The following is a 17,966-nucleotide window of genomic DNA, read 5'->3' as shown; positions in this document are numbered from 1 at the left end:
ATAATATTGGCAGACCATACAGCACATCTATCGTGCTGTGTTAACAGCAGGCTATGATAGCACCCCTGTTCAGAGTTCTTTTCAGAGCCTGTACAGACTGCAAAAAGGCTACCAAATATAAACACTACACATGGGGGAGCTCAAAAGGGACAGCAATTTGTTTCAACTCTCTGAATATAAACAAAGTCTTACCTGACTCCAAGTCTGAATCCGAACACTGTGAAAATTTGTCCAGTTTCAACAACCCCTCAAAACAAAAATGATTCGTCTCTTCTCTTCACAACATTTCTTTTCAATTTATCAGGTCTGTTTTTGTTGTCAGGGGCCTATTACAGGCATTGCGATAAAGGTCTGACACTCAGTCTCAACTGTTCTCCTTTGCAGCCATTACACCTTGGTCCAAAATCAATTCGGTGCAGGTAGAGCGCTCAATACTAAGTGCCATTCAGGTGCGACCAAGGGTGCTGGGAGGCGCACGAAGGGCCAAATGACCAAGCAGTGCATATTGATTGAGATATCTGACAGAATTCTGAGGGAACAGCATTGTGCAGAGAGTAAAGAAAAACTGAATTCGTGATTGATTTCTCTTTTCCGTTAAAGACGGGCGTCTGTAAATGAATAGCGGAAGACAAACTACATATTATATGTTACGCGTGCCAGTTGCTATAGCAAGGCAGGTTAAGCGAAGCATTAGCTTGGTTGAATGAATAATACAGATCGATTTTTGTCTGGTAACCAGCTCAAAGTGAAAAAAAGATGAGTGGCTCAACCTTGCCAATTCTCACCTATTTGGTTCACAGACTGCAATGACATTCGTGTCTCTGGAAGACTGAGTGACTATGATTTACAGACAGCCTCAAATGTCAATGACTCACACATCTTTTCTTGTTCATGGTTTAAGTGCAATGGAAGTGTCAGAATTCATTGAAATGAAAAGTGTGTCTAAGTGCTTAAAAAAATTACAGTAGATGTCAGCTGGAGAATTATTTATTTACTATGCACTCCATGTTTATTACAGCTTTGCAGCATTTGCTCTGTGTGTCTATCTCAAGTCAAATGTAATTATCGGCATTGGGCAGTCAGGACATTTTAACTAACAATGGGCAAAGGAAGATAGAAAGAAGAAGAAAGAAATGTGTAGTAGAAAACTCATTTCTTTAAATTCAATGTAAACACAATAATAATGGCAAAAATACTAATCATTCAGACTGTTTTTCCCTGTAGATGACACAAAAGAAAACACACTTATGTCGCTGTCCAATGACAAGCAATCTTTGGTGTGTTTGTCTAGAACATGGAAAATGAGGTGAAATAATACATTTCAAATGGCATCAGCAACAATACTAGTACATAATGCATTGAATGTGTTCCATTGAGAGGGCTTTCAGTCCTTTCTGCTTAGAAGGACGTTGTCTGTCAGACTTTTCAAGGCCTCCTCTTGTGTCATTGCCCGCCACTCTTCTGGGATCACCAACGGCTTGTGGTTGTATTTCTCTGCAAAGCTCTCATTAAATCTTGCTAACACATACCTTCGAATGAAAGATAAATATTGTTATTTGAACAGCATGGCATATAGGCTATTTTCAACAAAAGATGACATCAGAGCATACCTCCAGTAAGGACTGGATGGAAGGCTGCTTGATTCTTTGGTGGGATGATTCCAGTCTGGGCGGAGGGGCTGGAGTTCCCAACAAGGCAAAAGGACCTCTGCTTGGTCCATCTCATCAGGGTTTGTGCAGTCAGAGTTCGTCGGAGAAGTGGTCCCCAACATGTATATGGGTCTATGGAGCGAGGCCTCGTGAAACTGATGTCCGGTTTGTTCAACTTCACAAGGTGCACCGCAAACTGGACATCGGGCATCACAGCCTTTTACTTTGTTGAAAAGGAGGTCTTTTGGTTGGGTGGGAAGGCACTTCAATAGTTGGTTTCTACCCATCTGTTGGGAGAACACCTGGGCAAGCTCCAAGCGCAATGCTGCCAGCAACTCCATGAAACATGTGATAAAGTGATCCCATTCCGTGGTTATACTGTAGAGCGGTCCTTCCAGAACTTCCCAGGGAATAAATGCATCTCCGTCCTCCAAAATGAGACACACCTGCTCCAGCATTGGCTTAGTGTCAGTCAAGGCTGTGCTGGTGCCTACAGTTACTTGGCTCACAGCTGATGCCACCTTTCCGATGATCTCTCCTAGGCGCTGTTGTCTCCAAGCATTCATATTCCAATCTGACAAGTAGGCTCCTACCGTCTCCTGGATTTTCTTTAGCCTGAAACTGTCATAAGAAAGCAAGTATTCCACAAAGCTTTCAAAATTGTCTTCCTTGATGAGATCTTCTAGCGCACTCTTGTGGAAGGCTTGTGGGGAGAGATATTGTGGGGCCTTGCATTGAATCTCGTCTGCAATTTTCATTCCCAGTGGTTTATAGACATAGTCCATCACCATGGGTTGGATGATGTCTGAAATGAATCTATTAGCCAGCCTCTGACGCTGGTCTTTCTTGCGGTACTGATAGATGAATTCCGCCATCAGCGTCCTCTTTTTGGCTTTAAAGGACTTCAGAAGTTCTCCATCCTTGGCGAAGCGATTGTGAACTCTTTGGAAGTCTTTGCATGCGGCGTTACATACAAAGACTTTCAGATCCACCTCAAAGGCTGCTCTGACTTCCAGTTGTGCTTCTTTCAAGGTTTCATCAATCATCTCTAACAGTTCTGTGATGTAAGTATCGGAGAAGTCTTCTGGTAAACTGACTTTTTCTAAGACAAACTGCTGGTATTGCTCCATGACATTGCATGCAAGTTTTTGAGCTTTACTCTTTGGTGATTTGTTATTGCTTTCAAACAAGTTTTTCATTCTGCTGTTGTAACCAAAATACTGATCGTGCACTCTAAAGATCGTAGTTTGATTTTGGCCAAAACTCGAAAGCCTATTCAAGTGCTTTTGGAGACCGCGACTGTTGAGGTTGGCCACGAGAATCTTCTTCACCCTTGTGGTAATATCATCTGTTTCTGAAGGCCTGAAGTTAAATTTGGACAATGCCTCCTTCCACACACCCTCAAATTCCTTTTCTAGGGCTTCATCTTTAATGGGCTGGGTTTCGGTTTCTCCACTGTCAAAAAGTGCCTGAAGCCTGGCATCTTGTTCAGTTTTCAATATGGTTCCCATTCTGTTGAGCTGAGTGGAAGAAAAATGATTCTCATTTGTTATTTCCAGCCTTTTTATTGTCATTGTAGTTACTCGTTCTTCCAGGTCCATCATATTGTTCAGAAGGATAGTTTGAAGTATCTTCATGGTTACATCGATCTTGTTTTCCCTCATACTGGATTTCATGTGTGACTTTAGTTTGTTTATCTCCCTCTTGATCTCTCTCTTCGCGTCATACTTTAGCTCACAAAGAAAGTCGTTTTGGCTGGATGGGTCCAAAGCATCTGGTTCAGTAGAAGAGATGGTCTTGGTTGCTTGTTTTAGCCAGCATTCCATGTGTTCCAGCAAGCTGTCCTCCCACTGAAAAAGCTCAGTGCAAAACATTGAAAAGACCAAAGCGATATCTTTATTTTGCAGACTAACAGAAAAGGATTCGGCTTTTACGGCCTCCCAAACGGAACACAAACAGCCCATAAATTCAAGCCAACCACATGGTTTTGACCCAGTGGCCGCGTCCTTCAGTGCCCCAAGTAAGGTGCACTTTAACTTCAGCATTGCCTCACTATGCTGCATATCAACTGATTTAGAGAGGGGCTCAGTGTACCATGGTCTAACATAAAGAATAGAGTTATTTTTATTTGACTCGGGAATCAGGTTCTCAGAACCTCTGTGAGTTCTGTCTCCATTCTTAGTCTGTAGAATGTCACATACATGTTTTAGCTGTGTGGCTTCTAAAATAGCATTGATGCCTTCATCCTGGATGAAAATTTTGCAAAAGGGCATGGAGGAATATTCTGTAACGCGCAAAAGAGCATTGACTGCAACTGTGAGGCTTGTCTCAAGCTCCGAAGCATCACGTGAGTAAAGGTTTTGCAATAAAACATCACCTATTCCGACTGCAACAGTTGCCATTTCATTGTCACTGACCTGAGAGCATATTTCACGGTTTGATGGAGAGCAGAGACCTTCTACATCAATTAGCAGGAGAAAATCGCAGTTTAGCCTCTTTTTCAATTTCTGTGGTAATTGTAGCGCAATCATGTACACCCCTCTTGTTGATTTTTGACATCCATCTGGAAATTTCACCCCAAATAATGCCAACAGGATTTGGGCGTTCCTTGCGTGATGCACTCCAACACAAGTCAGAACCTTCAAGCGCTCTCGAGGAAAACGCTGTTTGATTTCTGCAAGAACACTGCCAAGCCAGCGCATCGGAATATTAGAAACATCTCCATCCATGAGTTCAAGCGGAATGCCACTGAGAATCAAGTCAGCAGCTACATTTGGGAGTTGGAATGCATTATGACTGCCATGCACAGAGCTGTTGTGGGTGAGTTCAAAAATGAGGCCTATCTCACGCAGAAAGTGCTCAACTCCTAACAAAAACGGTTGTGTAGGTTTTACTGCCGAAGCTCCAATAGATGTGGCTTGTCCTTCTACAGATGATGTCTCCTGACCGGTCGCTTCAAAAAACTCATTTTTAGGAATGTTATCTGGACCATTATCTCCGAAAACTGGGTCCAACATTTTTTTCTCTTCAAGTATTGTTTCAACGGCCATCTCTTCATCATTTGATGAGTCAAAATGCCCATTTTGCAGAGACTCTGAGTCTTCATTGTCTGTGCGCTGAGGAATGTACTTCAAACCGACTTCACTCTCCGAATCGGCAAATTCCAGATCACTATCTGTAAACTGCTCAAGCTCTGACAAAAACGTCTCTGCAGACGTTACAGCCTGAGATTTAAGAGAGGGATTTTGATATGGTTGTTCAGGAGAAGTTGCCCTAATGACTGCATCAGTGAAGTCATTCTCATCGACCTCGAATGGTGCCTTTTTGTTCAACACTGGGTTTGAAGAAAAATGATCTTTAAGACCCCCTTCAGCCAGAAACTCCTCTTGTTTTTTGGAATCAAAATGTCGACTTAGCAGAGATTCTGATTTTTGATCATTTGTGGTTCGAAAAATGACATTCATGCCTACCTCACCCTGTGAATCGGCAACCACCGAATTATGATTTTTAAATTGTTCAAGCAAGAATGGCTGAACATCAACATGTGCATCTTGGCATGTGTCTTCTTCAGTAGAAGTCTTGTTGAGAGACAGTTCACATAATTCATTTCCTTGAACGCAAAAGGCAGCTTTTTCTCCCAATGCTGGATTCAAAGGAACATTGTTTTTAAGAATGTCTTCACCTGGGAACTCCTCTTGATTTTTGGAGTAGAAAAATCCATTTTGTGGAGTTTCTGTTCTTTCCTTTTTTTGGGATTGAAAACCTTGGTCATTGTCTGGATCAGCGACCTTCAGATCATTGACAGTTCGGCGCTTGAATCTCAGCAAAAATGAATGTGCTGATGTGGCAGTTGAATCTCTATCTAATGCATCGTGGCAGCTTTGTTCTTTCTTTGAAGAGGTCTCGTTAAATCTTGATGGACTGAAGCCAGTCTCCTGAACATTGTCAATTTCAAGAGATTCTGTTCTTTCTTGAATTGCGGTTTGAAAAGTGTCCTTCGAATTCTTTAAATTGGCAACCTCAGGATAATTATTTGTGTGTTGCCTCAGACTAAGCCGAAGTAGACATGAATGCACTGATGCTGCTGACTGACCTTCCGCAACCACATTGTGGGACGTTTGTTCTCTTGACAAAGTCTTGTGTAACATTGATTCATCAAACTCTTTCTCGTAAACATCTAGATTTCCATTTTGTCTAGCAGCTTGGTTGAAAGAAACATTATTTTCACAAATCTCTTTACTTGGCATCTCATTTTCATTTGAGTGAAAATATCCACTCAGTAGAGACTCTGATCTTTCATTGCCCGAATCTTTGACCTCCTGCTTGTTATCTACAAACTGCACTACTGTTGCATCCTCGAATGTTGAATCTGTGCAAAAACTATCACTATCATCACTAGCATCATTGGCTACATTCTGAAGCTCTGATTGTTCCGAAATGCTGTTGTTATCTTTTGTCTGCAGATGTATCAGGAGATCTTTAAGGTTGATTTGTTTCTGCATTTGCAGCAGTCTGAGTTTCACCCTCATCCAACTGAGGAAATACATCCTCTCCGTTTTGTCCGTGGTTGAAATAGCATTTGTGAAATTCTTCATAGATGGAGTTTTTTCGTATCTGCTCAAACTGCCCAGGATCTCTTTTTTCTCATTTTGTAATCGGTGGTCAAACTCTTTCCCCTCTTTCCTCTTTTGACTTTCATCTTTCTCAATTTCAGTCAACCTTCTCCAAATGCCATCTTGCAGTGGCAGCTGTTTCTGCCTAAACAAAGCAGATCCCTCATGCAAACCTTTCAGAATTTCCTCTGCCATGCGCATTGATTTTTGACACAGTGTCCCTTCATCGCAACATAGTCCCAGCTCCATTGCTAACTTTGCTGCTCCTTCAAGCGTCACAAGTTTCAGTTCTGGCAGCAAATGTTTGACGGTATTGCACAGTACATTAGCAAGGTTGTCTGCGTTCAAAGCTCTTCCAGAAACAATTGATGCACCTGCATGACCCATTGCCTGCGCCAGGTTCTGATCAACGGACGTCACCGCTCTGTCCTTCGTAGTCTCAGTGTCTGAGAGATCAATCAAAATGATCTTGGTACTCGTATCTTTGCAAAAAGTGACAAGTTGCTTCTCTTTCTGCCTTGGATTGTCGCAGAAAAAAATAACCACTGAAGATGCTTGGGTGAGAAGGTGGAGGCATTTGTCATGGGTACTTGCATCTCCCCGAAGGTTAGAGAACATGACTGGAACTGGAAAAATGTCTTCGTTTGGGTCTCCTGTAGGAAGATACCATGCAGTCTCCACGAGACCGTTGGACAGGCTTCGTGGAAGATGTCCTCCTTCCATTCCTTTGTGGATGAAAGTTTCACTGACGAAGATGTGATTTAACACCTCAGACTTTGAGACACTACAGGGACCAAGCCTCACACATGATATCATTGGCATGGAGGTGCTCACCAAAACAGCTTCTTGGATTTTTGGACAAGTATCTGCAGAGTGCGACTGCCATTGCCTCACGACACCTCTTAAGGGCCAAAGGAGGAAGCTGCTTGATTCTTCGTCATCGACATGTGGAAGAATCAGGGGTACGGCAAACCGGCATTGTAGCATATGTGAGGTGATCTCTTGCTGAAGGAAAGTGTTGGCACATATAAAAACAGCTGTCACTAGATCAAGAGGATTGACGGAACAGGAGGGTAATCCTCTGAAATCAATCCTACTACCAGGACTGTCCATTACGTCTGAGATGGGCTCGCAGCAAGTACTTCGAGCATCTGGGCGAAGCAGCCAAAGCCTTTGAAGGAAAGATTTGGGCAGGTCATTGGTTTCTCGGGGCGTTAGGTTGTCCAGGATCCAGGTACTGAGGTCCAATATTGATGCTAGTTCCAGTTTGGAAGGATAGAAAGCCTCTAGACCAAGTTGGATGAGCAAGTCGAATTTATTCTTTGGAGGCTCTGGTTCAAATGAAGCACAAACAATGAGTTTTTGTTGACTGAGGCTTTCGATACTCAGTGCTTTTATAGTGAAATCAACTAAAACTGTTGACTAAAATCAACAGTGTGAAAGGTATATGTTCATGCTAATGCAATTATTATTCCTATTGTGTCACAGGTTGTCTAGAAAATTTTGAAAAATTGCTCCACTACTTAAAAAATAATTAAAATTAAGAACATAAAAACGAACTTACTTTTCCTTTTGCTGCTCAGCCTCTTTGAAATTTTGGTTGACATAATGAACTTCCTTTTTATTTTATTTTTTTACGTTTCCTTTATGTTCTCCACAGCACATCATCAAATAGAATTGTGTCAAAATCTGTGAAGGAATTTAAATTCACTGCGTTAAAATCACTGGCTTAAAAATACTTTGACGTCATTACAAATGTTATTTTGAAATGTGTACATTGTGCATGAGTTTACCTGTCTCTCCTCATAGATTTGGTTGAAATTAGCTGTTGTCAGAAAAGACGGGACATATTCCTTCACACATACTGAGTCAGAAGTCAGTGGCTGTCACCAACCGGTAGAGCTCTTATAAGCGTCTGTCCACACATTCCTCGTGTTGTCTTTTATCTCCAGCATCCATCGTGTACACGATGTCTGCACACATAAACTCAAGTAAGTGAACAAGTGGGACCACTGGTTGTGTCATCCTTCTTTGCCTAGCACAAAAAAAAACAAACAAACCCAAAAAAACATGTACAAATATTGTTGGAATGTGTCTGGAAACTGAGTCAAACTTGATAATTTTTTATTATCACATGTATCCGCTTACAGCACAGGTGTCAAAGTCAAGGCCCGCGGGCCAAATCCGGCCCGCCACATAATTTTTTTTCGGCCCGCGAAAGCAAATCAAACTTGTTAAATTCCATGATGATTGCTAAAATCTGAGCCAAAATTTCATATTTTTGGATGTCAACCACAATAAAAGTCATTATTCTTGACTTCAGATTTGAAAACGAGTTATTCATTAATTTGCTGTGTGCTCTATATGTAATACAGTAAAGTTATCGTTATATCGATATTCAAGGGAGCCCGAAAAAATATCGATATAACCGGGACTATCGATATATCCGACCCTGTTTGCATGTAATTTTCTCCGTGCGTGCATAGAAATAGTATCGATATAACCGGGACTATCGATATGTCCGATATCGATATAACGAGACTTTACTGTATTTGAAGGGATTTAAACATTCTAATGGCTTCCCCAAATTCATAACGGCCCTCGAGAGGAAACCATAACTACAATATGGCCCGCGGCAAAAAATGACTTTGTCACCCCTGGCTTACAGGATTCATTATACATTTGGTATGTAAAAATGTGTTTCCAAAAATACCTTATTATGATGTTTATTTTAATTTGTAGTAAATCACGTTTTTCCTGTCGGTCTTATTTCGTGATAAGTTGTGGAATCCCGCAGAAGCAATTATGTGTCTGTTGATTCCTGACTTTATTTTGTAGTTAACACACAAAGCACCTGACTCAATGTTCCTCTTGGCAATTATTTCTTCTTTGTCTCTTACCTACTGAATGTAATTCATTTAAGAGTGCCCCCTAAAATTCAGACTGAGACACCACTTAACTGAAATTTACAGGTATGAGATGTGTGCCAAGAGTGTCAGAAAAACATGCATTTGATAGTTGTATATTTGTTGGGCCATTTTCAAGACAAGCTTATGTTCATGAACCAGCAAAATCTGCAGTAATGGCGCATCCCTAATATCCACTTCTAATAACAAGCCACGAAAAAATCTGCTCAAGCACAATTTGTTGCCGTTTTGACCACTACTAAAGTCAACACTCACTAGCCATGGTGTGTGTTTTGCACCGTGGAGAAAGATGTGAGCGCACCTGAGGGATAAGTTGTTGTGTGGAGGAAAAAGATTAGCAGCTCTCTATTTATGTCTTGCAAAGCTCTTTAACATGTCCTCCAAACCTGTGTCAGATACCGAGGGAGTAAAGTGTGTGCGCGTGCATCTAGGAGCAAGTGCGAGGTGCATAATCAATTCAATTGTCTTTGTGGAGTCGCTCTTCAATCTCCCGTTGGTGTGCCTCCGTAGCGTCACTTCAGCGGCCCAAGGGGAAAACGAGCCGAGGGCACGAAGGACTATAGGATCAAACGGCAAAGTTGTCAAGATGTTGATCACCATGCTCACAGCCATCTATGTGATGGTCCGAGTTGCAGAATCGGTAAGGCCATGACAACATCATATGAAAGATACGAACATTTATTTGACTGGTTGCAATAAGATCGTGTAAGACAATAAGAGGTGACAAAATTTTTACTTAAGTACATCTTTGTAGGAGTACTTGTGTGTCTAAGTCATGTCACTGATTTGAAGTCTTTACGTAAGAAAACAGTGAAACTGTACAAACACTGCAATATACTTCAAATGCATTTTTACAGTCAATTACTTCATACAGTATATGTTTTTGAACAATTCTTATTTTTGTTTGTTTGGTTGTTTTTTTGTAAACCAAGACCGAATTAGTTATTCTAGTTTAACTAATCTTTGAATTGACGGATGAAAAAATATCCAAAATTAGTGACTCGGGCCAACTGAAGAATACAACTTACCTGTATGTGTTTTACTAATTAGAATATTTGAGTGCCAACTGGTGTTTTTTCAACTGGCAAAAAACTACAACTTAACCATGAATCTATGATGTTGATGTGGAATATGCTATCTTGCTTTGTTACTATCATTAACATAATATTTCTTCATGTTGATGCCATCGCTGTTTTTTTTTAATAACAGACCAAGAACTCAATCATTCGATCAATAAAGATCTCAACTGTAGTTGACTTTACCTCTCACTAATTGGGTTGTCAACACTGGTGGTTAAACCAAGTCAAGGATTTCAGCCAAGCAAACAGCTGAAATTGCAAATATTCTTTGTTTTTCAGTAAATGTAGCAGTCAAAATATGCTGTAAACATAAATACTGAGACATCTACTTAAGCACAATAACATAGGAATCTACAATCTAAACTTGAATAACGTGGTGAGATTGCTGCCGACTAATGCTAAGAGCTTTTTCTGATGTTTTATATACTGTATATTGTATAAAACGTTAGCTATATATAGTATGTAAACAGTACATATACTGTAGTCCTTACATATAACCTTACATTTGAAACTCTGGTAGACTGCAATGTTGCAATGCTGGCAGATTATTTCGTGCCAGCACTTATTTGACGTTTTTCATGTGAACAACGGCATTTAAAATTCAGGGCTTTTATTATACTCCCACGCATCAAATTATTTAAATACAAACATGTAAAAAAAATTATCGAGAGGAAAATATCTGGCGTCAAGGGAAATAACACGACTAATACTCTAATCTATAATGAGATCTTCTCATCAGGGGCATTTAGAATTTCGAATTGCAACAAAAAACTGTTTGACCTTTTGTGTGTGTGTGATTACTGATCTTTGCTTTGGCAGATAGGGGAGCATTTTGCCCGTCAGCAGGAGCCTCCCCCTTACATGGTGTCTCAACCTTTGCCTTGGCAGGTGCATTCGGTGTCACACAGCCGCAGAACCAGTAAAGCAGAAGAGGTTTGTGAACACAGTAATCATAACATAGTGTCTTGGGTCAAATTTGAACTGTATTAATATTTAGTTGAAATAAAAGGAGATCAAATGTCATTTGTTTAATCAGAAATTGTAATGACATTTCCAAAAATACATAAACATGAAAATATTTTAAAATGTCTCATTTATGTCACTAGAATTTCAGGACCCACACAATATTGAGTTTTAGGACTACATAAACATTCAATGCAGCGAAAGAAACCTTAGACTGTCTTCTTTTATCAGGAAAAAAAGGAGTTAATTCCTAAATGATATGGTCTGGAGTTATATGAGCTTGAAATGAGGGTGGCTGTCCAAAATACCGAGCAATATTGGTTTATATAGGGCTTTAAAAAATGCTGAAGCTGGAACAAAAGCGCTAACATGGAAAAAACAGGAAATTTTGCCCCCTTGAAAGACATGGCCAGCGCTTTATCGGCACCCAAACAAGAAAAAATAAAACCAGAACAAATTTGAGAATGGCCCGCTACGTCATATTTTCAATTCCCAAATAAATTCGTGAATGGCAGTGAATGAGGTTGAAAGGTTTAAAGCACTGGTGTCAAAGTCAAGGCCCGGGGGCCAAATCTGGTCCGCGACATCATTTTATTCGGCCGCAAAAGCAAATCCAGCATGTGTAAATCGAAGATGCTTGCTAAAGTCTGAACCCAAATTTCAAATTGTCCCATGTAAACCACAATAACAGTCATTATTTTTTATTCAAATTTGAAAACTATTTATTCATTAATTTGTTGTGAGCTCTACAGTATATGTAATATGTGGAGGGGATCAAAGATTCTAATGGCTTCTCCAAATTCATAACGGCCCCCGAGAGGAAACCGTAACTACAATGAGGCCCGAGGCAAAATATGACTTTGCCATCCTTGGTTTAAAGTATGGTGTAAAGTCAATTGTTGTGTCCTGTCACAATAAGAGCGACAACAGAGACAAATTAGTGCGCTAAGCAGCTTTAGCCTTTAGCATTCAACCTTTGGGCTTCTCCTGCTGTACCTTATGCAAATCCCAATCAAGGCGATTTGTCTTGGAGGTCATTCCTTAAACTCTGGAAATCTCTCACATGCACACACACAGACACACCAGCAGACACAAGGCGAGTCAGGCACGTGGCACCAGGGACACACGCTGTCGTTCAAGTAAGCTACATACTTTTCTGTTACACAGTTCGCATGCCAGGTCACCTTATCTGATTTGAGAGTTGAAAATATGTGAAGAATGTTTCAGCAGACCTCTAGACCACATAGCAGTACTGATGCTGATCACCGGGGTTTGTATCTGATGCTGCTGCTCACGCATGTCAGCATGTGCTTCGCTTTTGCCCATTGCTCCAAAGAGAGTGTCAGAGATGTTCTTTCGGACACTATGAACAAAGGCTCGAACACAGGAAGATTAACTTTTACTGCCGGCAGAGGACACAGCCATTCATGACCGACGCCCAACCTCTGCAGCCCTCTGCCAAGCTATTTATTGAGGATATATGCATTTTAAGTGATACATTAGTAAAGCACAGTCTTCTTGATTTGAATCCCACGGCCCTAGACATCCCATGTTACAAGCACCAACATCCATAAACACACAGAACATAGACATTTTAATGGGTGGTCTTTCCATGAACCCCCATGATAGATTTGTAACCTGGCTAATGATCTCTTCCCGTGAAGGAGTTTACCAAGTCCTAAATTCCTCCCAAGGCCAGATCTCCTACCTGAGGATGACAGTTTAACAGGCTGTGTCTGTTCACCTCAGATTGACCCCAGATTTTCCGTGCTTCCATTGTGGGCTTTGTGTTCGGTCAACTAAGCATATAACAGCAGAAAACCTTTACATATGATTACTTCAATTCGGTTTATTCTCCATCAGAGAGTTAACTGTCAGATCTGAGAGCCAAAAATGCACCCTTTTCTCAGACCCTTCTAAGCAGTGAGAACAATGAAATCATGGAATTGCCATCCATGGAGATGTTGTTACACTCGGGGGTATTTACGCACATGTAGGTTTCATTGTCAAGGAGTTTCTCTGGACATTGATGCACAATGTAATTTGTGTAGTGTTACACTCCATCACTATACGATAATTGATGGGAGAACACAGTTTATACTGCCTGTTTAGTCAGACTCTAATGATTAAAGGCAGCCAAAAACAAGAAAGCCTGCTGTGCGTTGTCAATATTCTTCAACAGTGCAATTTAGCAAAATACTCCTCATCTGCTCCTAGTTTCTACTTTTAATAGACTTGTGGTTCCGAGTGCCATTTAAATTTGAACTAGCCAATCTATCTGAAAAAAACAAACTGTGTCATTCACAAACTTATGGGAACTGTATCTGTGATTAAACAAAAATGGGGCTTTTGCGGTTTTTGACACTATCATTGAAAATGAAAACAATCTGACAGCCTTGACCCTTTTCCACCACACGGTATCTAACTGGCTCAACACGCTTCTGCTGACTATCATTTGTTTTGATCTGCTTTGCAGCTCGATGGCTTTAGAAGGAACAGCATGGGCGTGTACAGAAAGTGTAAGTCACATTCTTTTATTTGCCAAAGTCATCATTTTCACGCACAATAATGACACATCTAAAATATTTGTCAGATTCTAACGCCAGTAATGGCACGTGTTGCACCGATCTGATTGGCCCATCCCCGCGTAGCCCCGTGGAGGTCAACAAGGCAGCTGCCACTATCCAGACCCATTTCAGGAAGTTCCAACAGAAGAAGCAAAAGAATGGCAAATACACCTCCAGTTGAACTTCATGGACACGCACACACACACACATACACACACACACACACACACACACACACACACACACACACACACACACACACACACACACACACACACACACACGCACACACACACACACACTAAAGACTGTACGTTAAAGCAAACATCATACCTTAGTATGGTTAAATTCAGTAATTCATTTGTCATTTACACTTAAAGGACAACCGACATCTCCAGATAAGTTGTGCCCATAATTTGTAAAATGGCTTCAAATGACTTCTACTGAGCATATTTTAATAAGATTCCACCGCATATAGCTATATTTTACGTTTTAAGACTCGCGCTGAATATTCAGGAAGTCTTGTTTTTGAGTTGGTGACGAGTCCGTACGTGATGTCACTGAAGGAACGCCCCTGACCGAAAAAAGACTCATTGTAGCAGTCCTTCCATCACGTTAATATATTTTGCTGTACTTGCTTGGTCTGAAAACCTCGTGTTGCACCAAAAAGCCTCCAGAAGAGGGCGACCAAGCTCCATGGAAGGAATTTATCAAACTGTGGAAACGGGATACTGCGTGTTTTGGGTATTTTAGATGCTATAAAACGTTTTTCTGATGTCAGTTAAGAAACAAAAAAGTGACGTTGGTTGTCCTTTAACTCGTCATTTCATCAGGAATAATTGCACAAGCAAACAAGAGTCAACAGAAGCGATGCATCAAATGATTCTGCCTTCACACAAAAAAAAAACAAAAAAAAACATTTGAAATGAATTATCATATGTAATATACTGAATGTTGAGTCATAACATATGAAACTATATAGTGTATTAATCAATTTGTTGAACAATGCTCATGATGTAGTTTCCAGAATATTTAAGCACTTTAACTAAACGAGAGGAAGGAAACACGTGAAGACAGATTATTTATTTATTTTCTTTAATTGTTTTTTTTATATTAAGATTTTTGGGGGTAGGGTTCTCTTCCCTTCATTCAAGACACATTTTGTGAGTAAGCGCTGCTATTATTTTGAATGCTGCCATAGCCCTTGTGGATTATGGAATCATGTAATCCTGTACAGGCACTTATTGATCGATGTTTGCGAAAAAAAATCATCTATAGGTTGGCAAAATAAATGCAGAACAAGTGTTCCTTTGCTGTCTGCCTGGTGAATATCTGGTTTATTTGCAATACGGTGACATCTAGTGCATGCGGAGGGAACTCCGGTTGCTCAAGAACCATGTCCTGCCTGCTTTAGTTCCTTCCCGACTCAACATACCTGGTTCAAATGAGCCGCTCATAAGCAAACTCTGTTGAGGCCTGAAATATTTAGAGAATTACAAAAAAACAAATTAAAAAGTGTTTTCCCTCTCCTAGTCAAAAGTAAAAGTTGTAGATAAGACTTTGATTAGTCTCAAATACAGCAGAAAGTAAATGGCTCGGACTGTCCAAGTCTGCTGAAAAACAATAAGATACTTCATATGCAGATTTTTCACATTTGGTCTGCCTCGTTTTTAGTAAAAAAAAAAACACTGACTATGTATAGTAAAGCATTTTTAGCTGAAAAAAATCACCATGTATAGTACAGCGTTTTTTTCGCTGAAAAGAACCATAAGGCGTTTTTAGCTGAAAAGACGACCATGCTGAAAAAAAAACATGTATCATTAGGTGTTTTAGCTAAAAAAAAAAATTGACCATGCATAGTTAGGTGATTTTAGCTAAAAAAACGGCCATGTTGAAAAAAATGTAAAGTAAGACGTTTTTAACTGAAAAAAAAAAAACCCCGACCGTTTTTATCCCGAGCAAAACGACCAAGCATAGTAAGGCGTTTTTTGTTGAAAAAAATGACATTATAGAGTAAGCCGTTTTTTTGCTAAAAGAAAACAGCCATGTATAGGAAAGTGTTTTTAACTGAAAACGACCATGTATAGCAAGGCGTTTTTAGTTGAAAAAAAAAAACCCCACCATGTATAGTAAGGCGTTTTTTTTACCTCTAAAATGAGCATTTAGCTCAGCGATAGAAGGAATGCTTTGCGTCTATGCCGTCTCAGGTTCACTCCCAGGCATTTCTGCAGATTTCCTCATAGTGTGACTCGATATAACCGGTACTGTCGATATATCCGACCCTGTTTGCATGTAATTTTCTCCGTGCGTGCATAGAAATAGTATCGATATAACCGGGACTATCGCTATATACGATATCGATATAACGAGACTTTACTGTATATAGTAAGGTGGTTTTAGCCCGAAAAAAACGACCATGTATAGTAAGGCGTTTTTAGCCCGAAAAAAACAAACATGTATAGCAAGGCATTTTTAGCATGAGAAAAACGAAGATGTATAGTAAGGTGTTTTTGGCCGAAAAAAAACGACCATGTATATATAGGATGGCGTTTTTAGCCCGAAAAAAACGACCATGTATAGGAAGGCGTTTTTAGCCCGAAAAAAAACCACCATGTATAGCAAGGCCTTTTTAGCATGAAAAAAACCACGATGTATAGTAAGGCGTTTCTAACCCCCCCCCCCCCCCCACCAAGGCGTTTTGAGCTAGAAAAAAACGACCATGTATAGGAAGACATTTTTAGCCAAAAAAACGACCATGTATAGTGAGGCATTTTTAGCCAAAAAAACAACAAAAAAAAACGACCATGTATGTTACGGCGTTTTTAGCCCGAAAAAAACAACCATGTATAGTAAGGCATTTTTAGCCCCCCCCCCCCCCCAAAAAAAAACAACGACCATGTATAGTAAGGTATTTTTAGCATGAAAACGACGATGTATAGTAAGGCATTTCTGGCCGAGAAATTGGACCATGTATAGTAAGGCGTTTTGAGCCCACAAAAAATTACCATGAATAGCAAGGCGTTTTAACCCCCAAAAAAACACCATGTATAGTAAGCGTTTTGAGCCCGAAAAAACACAACCATCAAGCATAAGGCATTTTTAGCCGAAAAAACAACCATGTATAATCAGGCGTTTTGAGCCCAAAAAAATGACCATGTATAATGAGGCGTTCTTAACCGAAAAAAACGACGTATGTATAGTAAGCTGTTTTGACCAGGTCAAGGTGGTTTTTTGACCTGAAAAAAAAAAACATGTATAGTATGTCCTTTCATAACCAGTTAAATGCAGATTTAGCTCAGTGGTAGAGTGAATGCTTTGCGCCTATGAAGTTTCAGGTTCAATTCCAGGCATTTTTACTGATTTCCCCATAGTGTGATTTTTGAAGGCTTTCCTACTCTTATTAAGAAATGACATTATATTGTAAGGCGTTTTGACCCTGAAAAAAAACGACCATGTATGGTAAGGCACTTTTAGCTGGAAAAAAAGACCATGTTTACTAAGGTGTCTTTCACCTGAAAAAAACGACCATGTATAGTAGGGCGTTTTTGGCCGAAAAAAAAAACGACTATGTACAGTTAGCCGTTTTGAGCGGGGGAAAAAATGACCATGTATAGTAAGCCGTTTTTAGCCAAAATAAAAGACCATGTATCGTCAGGTGTTTTTAACCATAAAAACAACCATGTATACTGAGGTGTTTTTAGCTAAAAAAACGACCATGTATAGCATAGCTTTTTTAACTGAAAAAAACCCACGACCATTTATAGTAAGCCGTTTTTAGCCCGAACAAAACAACCAAGCATAGTAAGGTGTTTTTTGCTGAAAAAAAAAAACAGCCATGGATGTAAGGCGTTTTTAGCCGAAAAAAAAACAACCATGATGACAATACATAGAAAGATCGGAGTCAGGATCAAACCCTGAACCTCCCCCCCAAAAAAAATACATTGTATAGTAAGGTGTCTTTCACTGATAAAAAAAACGACCATGTATATATAGGATGGCGTTTTTAGCCCGAAAAAAATGACCATGTATAGTAAGGTGTTTTTTGCCCGAAAAAACAACCATGCATAGCAAGGCATTTTTAGCATGAAAAAAACCACGATGTATAGTAAGGCGTTTTTAATCCCCCCAAAAAAACCACCAAGGCGTTTTGAGCTAGAAAAAAACGACC

General features: G+C 40.0%; 2 protein-coding genes across 2 annotated transcripts; one reads left to right on the top strand and one right to left on the bottom strand.

Moving 5' to 3' along the window:
• Positions 1 to 971: 971 nt before the first annotated feature.
• On the bottom strand, positions 972 to 8,182 carry gvin1l2 (GTPase, very large interferon inducible 1-like 2). Its single transcript, XM_089013870.1, has 4 exons — positions 8,056 to 8,182; positions 7,827 to 7,951; positions 1,611 to 7,593; positions 972 to 1,529 (listed from the first exon to the last, which is right to left on the bottom strand). Exons 2-4 carry the CDS (start codon positions 7,867 to 7,869, stop codon positions 1,385 to 1,387), a joined length of 6,171 nt encoding a protein of 2,056 aa, XP_088869996.1. The 5' UTR covers positions 7,870 to 7,951; positions 8,056 to 8,182; the 3' UTR covers positions 972 to 1,384.
• A 1,372-nt stretch (positions 8,183 to 9,554) lies between these two features.
• LOC148888495 (uncharacterized) lies at positions 9,555 to 14,099 on the top strand. The gene is made up of 4 exons (XM_089013782.1): positions 9,555 to 9,829; positions 11,088 to 11,201; positions 13,708 to 13,750; positions 13,825 to 14,099. The coding sequence occupies exons 1-4, from the start codon at positions 9,563 to 9,565 to the stop codon at positions 13,977 to 13,979; spliced, it is 579 nt and encodes a 192-aa protein (XP_088869908.1). The 5' UTR covers positions 9,555 to 9,562; the 3' UTR covers positions 13,980 to 14,099.
• Positions 14,100 to 17,966: the final 3,867 nt, after the last annotated feature.

Source organism: Hippocampus bargibanti, linkage group LG14 (genome assembly GCF_051943395.1).
Source record: "Hippocampus bargibanti isolate YZ-2025 linkage group LG14, ASM5194339v1, whole genome shotgun sequence".
In the NCBI taxonomy this organism is placed as follows: Eukaryota; Metazoa; Chordata; class Actinopteri; order Syngnathiformes; family Syngnathidae; genus Hippocampus; species Hippocampus bargibanti.
The sequence above is the reverse complement of the archived record's forward strand: the minus strand, read 5'-3'. Positions and strand labels throughout refer to the sequence as shown.